This window comes from Rosa chinensis, chromosome 1 (genome assembly GCF_002994745.2).
Source record: "Rosa chinensis cultivar Old Blush chromosome 1, RchiOBHm-V2, whole genome shotgun sequence".
Classification (NCBI taxonomy): domain Eukaryota; kingdom Viridiplantae; phylum Streptophyta; class Magnoliopsida; order Rosales; family Rosaceae; genus Rosa; species Rosa chinensis.
Window position 1 is genome coordinate 32,105,264 of NC_037088.1, and position 13,594 is coordinate 32,118,857.

The window sequence follows — 13,594 nt, forward strand, 5'->3', positions numbered from 1 at the left end:
TTTTTGTAGTAGCTGTTGAAGTTATGCTAGATTAGTTAGCTTGAGTTTTAAGTTTTTGTGGTACTTAATATTTTGTGTGGCAGAGTTCTGAAGATTAAATTGAAAGAGCAACTTTTAAAGCCTTCGAGAAAGACTTTGATGAAAGACCAAATCAGTTCAACTAGAACGAAATGAAGAGAGATCAGAACGACTGACCCAAAATTGGCTCTCAACTCTCTGTGATTTTCATTCTGCTTGGAAATTCTAAATATATTCTTGTGTATGTGCGATTGAGTGGAGGAGACAGAGAACAGTCTGTAAGTTCAGATAAGAAGAGAAGCAGTAAATCAGAAATTGCCTACAAGAGTCGAGTGAAGAGGTGAGTAAAGCTAATCAACTGAGAGAGAATTTGAGAATTATATTTACAACTCAGACATCAAGACATGGCAATACTGGTCCTGCAAGCAATCTTAACCTTGGCCTATCTCTGTCTTAACATAATATCTATGAGGTTGTTCATCTCTATAACTAAAGTCAAGTAGCTCGATAAACATTCCACAAATGCTAAAAATAAAAAAGGAACTGTCCAACAAATCTTTTATTTGTAGTTATAATTTCATAATATGGGTTAATCAAGAGAGGTGGAGCATGATAGTCAAGGTTTCTATTAGAATCATCATCCATATTGAGTCATACATTAAACAGAACAGATAAAAGAGATTTAACCAAATTCCAACTTCTTCTTTACCTAAATAAAATTATCATTCTTGCCTTTTAATTGAAGAACCAAATTCGGGAAGAAATGCTAATTGCTCATAATTGTGAATCACTAGGACTACTCTACAAATAGACATGAGAGAGAGTTCATTAGTAAAGGAATAAGAATGGTACCCCTTCCAATATCCACCATCAGTGCCCATCTTGGGTCCCTGCAGACTTGATTCCAATAAGGTACTTCTACTGGCACCTTCACCATTGAAAAAAGAAAACAGATTATTAAGCATAAAGATGTAACAATTGTAATGAACTAATGATAACTTTTATTATGTGTAGCTCACAAACTCTATTGTAAATCTAATAGTGAAAAAGGTGAAAAAGATGAACACCCATAGAGTCGCATACAGCTAAAGAGGTGCTAAGAGGGTTGACATATGCCTAATTTTGACATGACCCAGTATGAGCTTACATCAAAGATACAAACTCTTTTTGAACAAAAAAATACAACAACATAATCCTTTCAATAATATAATCTACTACAGTAAATTATTGACAGAAATTTATTAATAAACAAACTGTAAACAACATTTATTTCTTCTCAAAATGAAAAATAATGGATGGAATAACAAAATACCGACCTGAGAAAAACTGTGGGTGAGATCAAGGTCAGCATTTTCCAAGGCCACAAGGTCTGGGGCTCTAATCAGCATTCTCCAGTAGTATTCTGTTTAGAACACTTTCCCCAGTATCCAAATCACCAACAACCTTAGTAAGGAAAAGATCCCAGTTGACATTGCCATAGATATTACTCTAGTGACTTCAGCTTCCTCTCCCGAGTCACAGAGCCCCTTAATCAACATAGCATAAGTAGACTTGTTTGGCAAACAGCCTTTTTCGAACATCTCGTCCAAAATCTTAATTCCCTTCTTCGCTTTTCTAATCTTACAAAATCCTTTGATCAATATAGAGTACATCCCTTGTCCACCATGTCATCCCACAACCACCCTGCCTCACACAACTCCCCCACTTCACACATCCCAGAAATAAGCATGTTGTAAGTCATGACATCAGAAATAAGACTCACTCGTCTCAAACTGATCAAACAATTTCCTGACTTATTTTCCTTACAATAAGCTTCAATCATAACCCCATAAGTAACCTCATTGGGCCAATCCCATTATCCTTCATCTCATCCATGACCTTAATAGCCACAACCAGTTTCACATACCCATCCATCAATATGGTATAAGTAGTCACATCAGGAAACCACCCTCTGTCCAAAATCTCACCAAACACTTTCTTAGCACCCAAAAGTCACCACATTGGGCACAAATCCCATGGCGCACATTTCGTCGAGCACCTGGTGTGCAGTCTGTAAATCATTTCAAAATGGTAATAAATGTCTTGAATGCGATTTTGGGGCTTGAAACTGTTTTGGCTCCAATCTGTTCAAGGGAAACTGTTTTCGGAAAATGAAACTGTTTTGGCTTCACCTAAAAACAGACTTGAAAACATTCTGTTTTGCTCTGTTTTGTTTGCTTCACACATTCGCAAAGCTAAACTAAATTATTGATGCCATTAACTAAAACTACACTTTCTAGTTGCTGTATCTGTATCTGGATTGTGATTTATATATATATTTATGCTTTCGACAAAAAATACCATGTCCTAACAGAATTTGAGTAAGAGTTAATATTATTTATTTACTTCATGATGTTATTTCATATGATTAACAAGAAATTAAGATGGAATTGAGCTTATTTAAAAGATATACCTCTTTTTGATCTTGTGATGTTTGCTACCACAAATAAAGAGGGATTGCAGAACCGTACAAGTAAAACTCCTGAAAGTTACTGATACTGAACATTACAAATCCTCCCTACCTAAGAATGCATACATATAAGAAATTGGAAACACAACTTAAAAACAAAGAGCAACATGATCCAACACTCAATTTCTTATCCTTTTTGAAAACACGATCAGTACTGCAACAATCTCAATGAACCACACATTCCACTTGGTAATCACAAAGTCTGCAACAACCACTCCCACCAACAAGCCACTCCCTGACCCTGCCACAACAAATTTCCAGTCCAATTCAATTCCAGAGCCCGAGTCATTATCTTCTGATGTTGAAGGTGGAAGTTGACTGCCCTCAGAATTTCCACATTTCTTGGGCAATAGATCTCCGCACAATCCTTGGTTTCCCAGATATGAAGTGCTGTCAAATGTAGTGAAGTGGATTCCCCGTGGTACAGGGCCTGTGAGATTGTTGTGAGAGACATTGAACTTTGAGAGAGAATCAAGTTGTGCCAGTTGCTGAGGAATCTCACCAGAGAGCTTGTTATGTGAAAGGTCCAATGAATCTCACCAGGATGATGGGATGCGACCCGTGAGAATGTTATTGGAGAGATTGAGTGACCAAATCCCCTGAAGTTTCCCAATGTATTCAGGAATCTGCCCTTCAAAATTGTTGCTTGAGATGTCAATGAGTATCAAGTCCCCTCGAACTCTTGGGTAGTATCTCTCCACACCTTTACAGATTATCGTGATTGAGTAATACCCACCATTAAATGAATAAATGCGGTAATACTCCAAATCATGAGTGATACTTGTTGTCCCATTTCCAGAAAAAATGTATTCAAATGGAAACTGACCTGAGAAATCATTGTAAGACAAATCAAGAATACGCAGCACCGGGAATTGAAGATTCTTCTTATCAGGTTTCAGAATCACTCCATAGAACACATTGTGGTCCATTTTCAAAATTTTCAACTCAGGGAGAGCCCCCAACCAAACAGGGAAGGTATCAGTAAAATTATTGTGTGAAAGGACTAAACTTTCAAGACTTGCACAATTCGCCAGTGACCTCGGTAGTTGCCCATGGAAATTGTTGTGACCAATATCTATCATCCTTAAATAGCTTCCATTGGTGTATGATTGAGGAAGATTTCCATGAAATGAATTGTTTCCAAGTTTCAGATACTCCAGACTCGCACTAAAGTTTCCCCCACACTGCGGTAAGTTGCCAATCAACTTGTTGTTTGACAAATCAAGGTATCCAAGAAAAGTCATATTGCAAATCATTGGTGAAACTTGTCCGGTCAATTTGTTGTTTGCAATGTTATAGTACAGGAAGGATGTTAAATAAGGTAACAACAATAATTCACGAAACATGTTGAATGACAGGTCTAAGTATCGTAGGTGAATCCTGGGAAGGACAGCTGCAGTTTTCTCAAAGCCTGACAGGAAGTTATGAGAAATGTTAATGTAAGACAGAGTTTCAGTGCTTATGTTCCACATCCATTTTGGTACTTGGCCTTGCAATTTGTTTCCAGAGAGATCTAATTGAAACAATGCTTCTTGAGATCTTAGGAAATCTGGGAACTCTCTGAGGTTGCACCCACCCAATTTTAGATACTCAAACTCTGGAAGTACAGTAGTTGCATTATTCAAAAATCTAGATTCTGAGAGCAATTCCAGATTATTATTAGATAGATCTAGATAGGTGAGTTTTTGTAGGTTAAGAAACTTCTGGAACTCTACTGTACCACTGAAATTATTATGATCTAGCTGGAGGGTTTGAAGATTCATGAGATGGAACAAGGACTGGGGGACTGAACCATGAAAATAATTATTAGAAAGTGATAGATATGTAAGTTGGGTAAGGTTTCCCAACATAGCTGTAGGGATTTGACCATTAAACTTATTATATGAATGGTCCAAATAGATGAGATCCCTAAGATTACCAAGTGTAGCTGTAGGGATTTGACCATTAAACTTATTATATGAAAGGTCCAAATAGATGAGATCCCTAAGATTACCAAGTGAAAATGGTAATGGACCTTCTGAAATATTGCATATACTCACAGCTAACTCTTTCAATGAATGAAACCTTTCTATCAAAGAAGGCAGGTTTATGGAAAAATTAGTGGCTGAGAGTTTGAGTGACATGAGATCAGGACTACTTCCACTATAGTCATCAGGAAAATTCCCTGTGAGAGCAGGGTTGCTGCTCACATCAAGAACCTTCAAATTCTTTAATTTAAAGATTCTTCCCGGTAATTTTCCAAATAGGCCGCATTCAGAAAGGATGAGAGATGTCAAATGTGACAAATTTGTCAGAGTGCTGGGTACTGTGGATGATACATTGATTGAAGAAAGATCAAGTGTTTCTAGACCAGTTAAATTTTGAGCTAGGCTTCTTAACCATTCTTTATTGGAAAACATATCATCATTGAGAGATAGATCAAGGGAAGACAATTTAGATAGTTGTGAAACTTCAAACGGGATATGACCAGAAAATACAGAGTAAGAGAGGTTGAGATACCTGAGCCTTGGAAAGTTCCTAATGCTAGTAGGAATTTGAGAGAAATTGAAGGCATTATCAGCGAGGTTCAGACGCTGAAGATGAACAAGACTGAATAAGGTGTTGTTGGAGCTGAAAGACCCATTGAGACAACTGCTACTAAGATCAAGCCCAATCACGTGACCTGTCTTCTCATCACACTCTACGCCATCCCATAAGCAACAACTGCTGTTTGATTTCCATGAAGAAATCTTTGGATAAGCACCCACATACTCTGAAGCAGACATGTCAATGACAAAACTTTGCTTGAATTGCAGCAAGGCAGAGATCTCACCATCATGGCAAGTAGGAGTATGTGACTGCATAGAGTTGGCCACCACAAGATGGAACAGCACAATTGTTGAAAGGATATAGATGGACACAGTTATTAAGCATAGAGATGATAACCCCATGATTTATGTTTAATTTGATAAAATCCAGATTAAATGGAATGAGTTATTTATAGACTGAACCAATCGTCCTTGATCAAACAAGTCAACAGTGTAAGAAACCCATTCATGCCTTTTGCTCTTTTCTTTTGTGGGTGGACACATCAATGGATGACTTATAATTTACCTTTTGCCTTTTGTTGTATGAATGAATGAAAACTTGAAAAAGGTTCAATTAATATTTGTACTCATTTGTCTTTTTAACGAAGAAAAAATAAACCAATTAGCAAACGTACCTTCTCTCATTGGATAGATCCTTGTCGTTTCTTGTCTTTCCCCTGAATAACTTTTTGAGGGACGACTTCAGAGTAGTGGGAAGCTTGTGGTTGGTGGCCTAGTGGAAACCACACATAATATCAGCTTGATTTTCTGTACCCGTTTATTATCTTTATTTATTTATTTTTATATTTCTAGTTTGACTACGCCATGCAAAAAGGAATAGTAAAGTACCCCCAAACCAACAGGCCATTTAGGAAACAGATCGCGATATATAATTTTCATTTTGTTAATGGAAAAACACATTATGTGCCTTCGTCAAAGTGATTGACGGAGAAAGAATCAAGCAATTAGCAATTACCATCAATCAGCATGGATTACGGACCAATCAGTAGTTAATGTCATCATTGTAATTGTTCTTTCCATTGTAATTCTCTCCCTATATAAAGGGATTATGAAATGAAATGAGCAGACCAATTCCAATTATCATTTTACTTTTACACGTTATCAGCACGCTCAGAGCCAATAGCCAAAGAAAAAAATCAACAACCCTAGCAGAAAAAAATTTCTTATTCTACCGCCACCAACAATTCTCGAAAAAAAATAAAATCCTACAGCCTACACCCACCCCTTCGACCAGATCGGGGACTGCAAGCCCTACCTAGCCACCGCCTGCGCAGCCACCTCCTGCTCGCCCAGACCGCCCCCTGAGCCTGCAACACCGGCTGACCCACCATTCCTGCCGGCCTCAACCAAATTCCATCACTGCACCGATCCAAACCGGCCAGCAGCCCTGCTCTAGCCTAGTCCGTCCTCCTACCCACGCGGCCAGCCCACCCGCGCAGCCCACAGCGCAGATCCCAGCACAGATCGCTAAAGAATCCGGCAGCCCATCTGCAGCAGCGCCTCCGCCAACGCTCGGATTGGCCAGCTGGGATCCGCTCGTCTCCTACACCGGTCCCAGCCCCGCCCCGGCGCCCCTGCCCAGCCCCGGCCTAGCCCAGCCGCAGCTAGACAGGCATCTGCATGAGTTTCTTCTTCCTGCAAACCGAAAAACAAACAGAGAGAAAAGAAAGAAGCAGAGAAAGAAGAAGAGAGGAAAGAAAGAGAGAGAGAGAGAGAGAGAGAGAGAGAGAGAGAGAGAGAGAGAGAGAGAGAGAGAGAGAGAAAACAGAGAGAAAGAAAAAGTAAACTGGCCTAAAGAAAAGGTCCGGTCGAAAAAAAAAAAAGGGGGAATCCCAACCTGAAAAAAAAAAAGAAAAAAAAAAGAGAAGGGCCCAAGTATACACTTGGCCCAAAAAAAAAAAAAAAAGCAGGCCCAGAAACGAAAAAAAAAAACAGAAAAAGAAAAGAAAAAAGAGAAGGCCCAGAAAAAAAAAATCAAAGCCCACTGCTGAAAAGGGAGAGGAAGCGGCCTAGTTTTCTCAAGCCCAAAAACATCACTACGAACGCCTGTATCAACACGCGCGTGTGCTAGGATTGTTTTATTTTCTCGAAATCAAGTATGTTTTCTTTATTTTATTTTATGATTTTAATCAAGTATGTGCGTTTTATTTTCTATTTTTAAGCATGCTTTTTATGCCTTTATTATATTTTGTTATTGAGCATGCTTAGTTAGATAATTTTGATCATTGCATGTCTTGTTATTTATGCTTTATATGATTATCTTTAAATATGATTATATATTTTATTGTTTATATTTTATTTTTGAGCATGCCATATATATATATATATATATATATTTTGTTATATATTATTTATGAAATTTGAGCATGCCATGTAGTTTATTTTTTTTATATATGCTATGTTTTATTTATTATTAAATGTGTTATAATTATTTTTGTAATGCAACATATAAAATTCCATTTTGCCATGATAATGAAAATTCATGCACATTATACACACACTTACTGTGATAAAGTATTTTCACATAGCATCGAAAAAAAAAAATGTGACCATTACGAATCTTGGTCTTGAAATCTAATTCATATGTTTGGAAAATAATTCACGTGGATGTCTTTATGACTGCGTAATTTATTTCTTCTCTCTTGTTTATGTAGATGGTTGATCCAACTCGACATGAATTTGACATTTTGGACTCAGACGGACTTGAGTACCACCGTTGGATTTCCGATGTGGAAAATGCCTTTGTGGCAAGAGACTACACTGCCACCATTACCGACCCCAAAGACAATGGACCGTCTGACAAGGTGAAAGCAAATGCCTTAATGTTTTTGAGGCGACATATTGATCCTAGCCTACGCTGGGAATACCTTCAGTTGAAGACACCCAAAGAACTGTGGGATGCCCTTAAAGGACGTTTTGGGAACATTCATGACACCTTGCTTCCAGAACTGACCGTTCAGTGGAATGAAATCCGGTTACTTGACTACAAAAGGGTCAATGACTTCAATAAGGACATGTTGCGCCTAAAGGCACGTCTAATTTCTGTGGAAATGAACTCATAGAAGATGATATGATCCAGAAGACTCTTTCCACTTTTCCTACTTCAGCAATTATACTAGCAAACCAATATAGGCTGGAGTATGATAACAAAAGAATCACAACCTTCAACAAGCTGATCAACCTACTGCAAGTGGCTGAGAGGCATAATGAGGTTCTGTTAAACAACAATGTCAGACCTGTTGGAACAAAGAAAATGCCTGAGGCTAATTATGGCAAAGTGAAAGGTGGAAAGAACTGCCAAGCAAGCAACAGAGTAGCAGCCAATTACAAGAAGTATAGTGAGTCTAAAGAACAAGAGGCTCAATATATGGAAGAAGGAGACCATGACCCAGACGTCAACCTCACAATTGCAGACTTTAATGGCAACAAGGAACTTGCTCAGTCAACCGATGCCCCAAATTTTGACTGATCTGCTTTATTTACTTTATTTTCCAAAAACAGTTGTGAAGGCATGATGCCTCATTTTTAATTAGACTATTACTTGGTCTTAAAGTTTATTTCAATAATGGTTTGATGAATTAGAACAAGACCTTGATTTGATTAACGTTGGCTTCTAAATAAATTTCAAATTTTATTTTGAAGCACTGAATATATTCAAATTTATTTACTACACATATTTACAGGGTTCGAAAAAGCACTATAACGATGTAAAGCAATACATCTAGAAAAAAAAAATTACTAGAATGAAAAGATTATCATTCTACCTAACATAGAAATACTCTAAAGAATATGAGATATATTTAATGTCACAGACGCTCTGTATGCACCAAGAGCTAATCGAACCTTGTTAAAGATTCAAAGATATTCGTGCCAACGATTATCATGTAGAAACACACTGTGAGAATGGAACTTAATACATTTATATTACCTCTAATGAATGTGGAAGGAAACGCATTTTAGAGAAACTTATGAGTCAATCTAGTGGACTGTACCTCACTACGATTCGGATTATTGAATCATATGCTGTCACCAACAATGAAATATGGGACACTGACTCATACAGGCTTTGACACGACCACGTAGGGCATCCCGGTCGTGACATGATGATCCGTATTTTAAAGAACTCATACAGACATCCCTTCATTCGAGTTAAAAATAAAATGGGAGAAAAATCCGCCACACTGCACGGTGTTGGTCCTAGTACTGCTCAAATGCAGTCATTGCTTTCTGAAGTACCAAAAACACTACCTCCATCCCATTATGCCTCATTGACTATTTCAAAGGCACATCACTCGTTTTGCAAAGCCTGCTCTTTAGAAAAAATAGGAACGAGACCTTCCTGCTAAAAATACAAAACATTCCATTCTTACAAAGGATACAAGGAGATATCTGTGGACCTATCCATCCAGAATGCGGACCATTCAAGTACTTTATGGTTCTGGTGGATGCTTCGACACACTGGTCACATGTCGTTTTATTGTCTACAAGAAATGCTGCGTTTGCAAAACTCCTAGCACATATTATACGCTTAAGGGCTCACCACCCTGATCACCCTATCAAGTCTATAAGGCTTGATAATTAACGCTGGAGAGTTTACATCAAAAGCATCTGATGAATATTACATGTCTATTGGGATCGATGTAGAGCATCCTGTACCCTATGTGCATACACAAAATAGTCTCGCAGAAGCCACCATTAAAAAGCAACAGATGGTGGCAGGGCATTGGTTATGCGCACCAACCTGCCTATATCTTCCTGGGGTTATGCAATATTGCACGCATCTTTACTTATTCGTTTCAGACCCACTGCTAGCCAACCATTTTTTGCGTACCAGTTGGTAACTGGATATGAGCCTGACATTTCACACTTACGCATATTTGGTTGCGCAGTATATGTGCCTATTGCGCCCCCACAGCGCACCAAAATGGGTCCTCAGAGACGATTAAGTATTTATGTTGGATACGAATCCCCAACAATTATCCGCTATTGGAACCCTTGACAGGCAATCTCTTTACCGCTAGATTTGCAGATTGTCACTTGATGAGACAGTCTTCCCGTCGTTAAGGGGAGATAGGAAAAAGGATTTTCCAAGGGAACGACAGGAATTATCGTGGTTTGTCCCCACTCTGTCTCATTTTGATCCCCGCACTTCACAAAGTGAAAGTGATGTGAAAAGAATAATCGATCTTCAGAACGTAGCAGATTCGATGCCTGATGCGTTTACTGATATCACAAAAGTGATGAGATCACATATACCAGCTGCAAATGTGCCTGCAAGGTTAGAAGTCCCCAACAAGGGGCACAGTGCGGCAGATAGAGGCACTGCAACCACACTTAGTGGAGGTGTGGTTGAGGCCGTGGCTCCCCAAGAAAGAGGGGGAGGCCACTTGGTTCGATTGACACTTACCCAAGGAAGAAGAGGGTGAGTAAGGCACAAACCAATCATCAATGTATAGAATCCCTCTCATGAGATTGTCTCTGATTATAGTTATGTCCATGAATCAATACTGGAGGACGCTCCGATGTTTAAAATGATTCCAGAGAACAAAGAAATCTCAAAGGATTATGAGAATGCGTATGAGTTGATAGAAAGATCTTCCATACACATTGATGATATATACTGTTGCTCAAGGAATCATAGAGCACGATGATATCGAACCACGCTCTGTTGCAAAATGTCAATAAAGAGCAGATTGGCCTAAATGGAAAGAAACAATCCAGGCAGAATTATATTCTTTGACAAAGAGACAGGTATTTGGTCTGGTAGTGCTAACCCCACCAAGTGTAAAGCCTGTAGGACATAAATGTGCCTTTGTCAGAAAGCGTAATGAGAAGAATGAAGTCCTGAGGTACAAGGCTCGCCTTGTGGCACAAGGTTTCTCACAACGCCCTGGAATTGACTACGAGGCGACATACTCTCCCGTAATAGACGTTATAACGTTGCGCTACTTAGTTAGCTTGGTAATTTCCAAAGGACTGCAGCTCATGGAAGTGGTTACTGTATATCTATATGGGGATCTAGATTCAAAGATATATATGAAAGTGCCTGATGGCCTTACATTACCCAAGTCAAGTGACTCTAAACCACGGAGTGCGTTTGCAATTAAGTTGAAACGCTCACTTTACGGATTGAAATAATCCGGGCGGATGTGGTATACCCGTCTAAGTGACTACTTGATTGGGAAGAGATATAAGAACGATGAAGTATGCCCCTGCGTATTCATAAAGAAAACAAGTTCTGAATTTGCAATTGTAGCTGTATATGTCGATGATATGAACATAATAGGTACTCTTGATGAAATAAGAGAAACCGCGAGCTACTTGAAATCCGAATTTGAGATGAAGGATCTTGGGAAAACTCGACTCTATCTAGGCCTTGAACTAGAACACCGAGTTTGTGGAATACTAATCCACTAGTCTGCGTATTTCCAAAAGTCAGGCCATATAACATGAACAAAGTGTATACTGCTAGCACTCCCATGATCGGTCGAAGCTTGAATGCAAGGAAAGATCCATTTCGTCTAAAGGAAGATGACGAAGAGGAAATTCCCTATCTAAGTGCAATAGGTGCATTATTGTACCTAGCCTAATGTACTCGATCAGACATTGCATTCTCAGTGAACTTGTTAGCTAGATTTAGCTCAGCGCCAACGCAGCATCACTGGAATGGTATCAAGAACATTTTCAATACCTAAAAGGAACCATTGACTTGGGACTGTTCTTTCCCTACAGAGAGACAAGAGGGACCGCAGATGGAACTACAATCCCTAAAGGAAATATTGATGGCGAAAGCGCCACTACCTACATCGAAACACCAAATGACATTTTGGTTGGTTTTGCTGATACTGGGTATCTCTCTGACCCACATAAAGATCGTTCACAAACTGGTTATGTATTTACCATTGGGAACACGGCGATATCTTGGAGATCAACCAAGCAAACCCTTGTGGCTACCTCCTCGAACCACTCAGAGATCATTGCTCTACATGAGGTGATTCGTGAGTGTGTATGGTTAATAGCTATCATTACACATATTCGAGGGACTAGTGGTTTGAGTTCTACCACTGAAAAGCCTACTTGCATTTATGAAAATAATGCAGCTTGCATCGAACAGATGAAGCTAGGATATATCAAGGGTGATAATACAAAACACATATCGCCAAAGTTTTCCTACAATCAGCAACAATAGGGTCTCCTCAAGATTCAAATGAATCAAGTAAGGTCTGAGGAGAATGTAGCAGATTTGTTCACCAAATCACTGCCTAAGGACACATTTGAGAAACATGTGAAAAACATAGGAATGCGAAGACTTTCCAAGCTCCTTAGATTAATGTAAGTATCAGGGAGAGGTGTAGACGTCAGGGGGAGTCTAACACACACATGTCATACTCAAATGTAAAAGGTGCGTTGTGCTCTTTTCCTTCAACCAAGGTGTATTTTTGTCCCACAGGGTTTTTATTGTTACTTGGCAAGATTTTTAGTGAGGCAACAACTCATGCACCATTTCATCTTTGACTTGGCACAAGGGGGAGTGTTAAAGGAAAAACACATTATGTGCCTTCGTCAAAGTGATTGACGGAGAGGGAATCAAGCAATTAGCAAATACCATCAATCAGCATGGATTACGGACCAATCAGTAGTTAATGTCATCATTGTAATTGTTATTTCCATTGTAATTCTCTCCCTATATAAAGGGGTTATGAAATGAAATGAGCAGACCAATTCCAATTGTCATTTTACTTTAACACATTTTTTATATTTTTTTAATTTTCTGTACTCATTAGGGGTTTATTTTCATATCGTGGTTGACTTCTTGTAATGTTTGCTTCGATATTCAATAAAAGTGTACTGTTTGTCTTAACAAAAAAAAAGGTAAAAGAGTAGCGCTTTATTATCCAACCAACCATATTTTGGTCTATTGACCTTGTTGGTAAAACACTTTTGTTTTTTGGCAACGGATTAGATGACTTAGAGAATAATAAACTTACTAAAAGTGGTCTTATATGCTGGCCCAAATTTTTATTCATCTCCTTCAAAAATTATTTTTAGAGTAAAGATAATAACTGGTGGATGAGTAAGAATTGAATTATCTCACGACATTACCAGCAGTAGAACATACCGACAAATACTAAATATCAGTTTACAAAAAGACAATATATATATATATATATATAACTTGTATTTTTGAAGATTAACAATAACTTTTCACACACATTGTCAGTTTTGTAATTTATGAAAATTAGAAATATGATGGCTTTTTAATATTTTGGTAACCTTATGACACGATATAATTGGCTCAAAAAAAAAAAAATCATCATATCGAAAACACCATTCAGATTGCAATAAACCAGCTCAAGCTGAGAGTTCAACAGTGATGTGTTATACTAGTATGAAAATCTAGCATCTAGTGCGTGAGTGCATGCTCCAAAACGCCCTCTAAAGACGGAATGTAATGTGAAGCATGCGGCACAACCTCCAT

General features: G+C 38.4%; 2 protein-coding genes and 1 long non-coding RNA gene across 3 annotated transcripts in view; all 3 read right to left on the bottom strand.

The window, feature by feature from the left end:
• Nucleotides 1-236: 236 nt before the first annotated feature.
• Nucleotides 237-1,614, bottom strand: LOC121052718. The gene is made up of 3 exons (XR_005809944.1): nt 1,335-1,614; nt 871-946; nt 237-294 (listed from the first exon to the last, which is right to left on the bottom strand). It is a non-coding gene; the product is annotated as an uncharacterized LOC121052718 (long non-coding RNA).
• Nucleotides 1,615-1,799: 185 nt separating this feature from the next.
• The window catches only part of LOC112165192 (pentatricopeptide repeat-containing protein At5g16420, mitochondrial-like), a 44,656-nt gene continuing 32,861 nt past the window's right edge, over nt 1,800-13,594 (bottom strand). The window contains exon 8 of the mRNA XM_040506017.1: nt 1,800-1,989. Coding sequence (XP_040361951.1) covers nt 1,837-1,989 — 153 coding nt within the window. The 3' untranslated portion in view covers nt 1,800-1,836. The remainder of the gene's footprint in view (nt 1,990-13,594) is intronic.
• On the bottom strand, nt 3,842-5,720 carry LOC112193719 (receptor-like protein 6). Its single transcript, XM_040518308.1, has 2 exons — nt 5,027-5,720; nt 3,842-3,938 (listed from the first exon to the last, which is right to left on the bottom strand). The coding sequence occupies exons 1-2, from the start codon at nt 5,455-5,457 to the stop codon at nt 3,932-3,934; spliced, it is 438 nt and encodes a 145-aa protein (XP_040374242.1). The 5' UTR covers nt 5,458-5,720; the 3' UTR covers nt 3,842-3,931.

Excerpts from the sequence above, each read along its gene's own strand:
- LOC112193719 (XM_040518308.1), bottom strand. The coding sequence starts at position 5,457 with ATGGGGTTATCATCTCTATGCTTAATAACTGTGTCCATCTATATCCTT.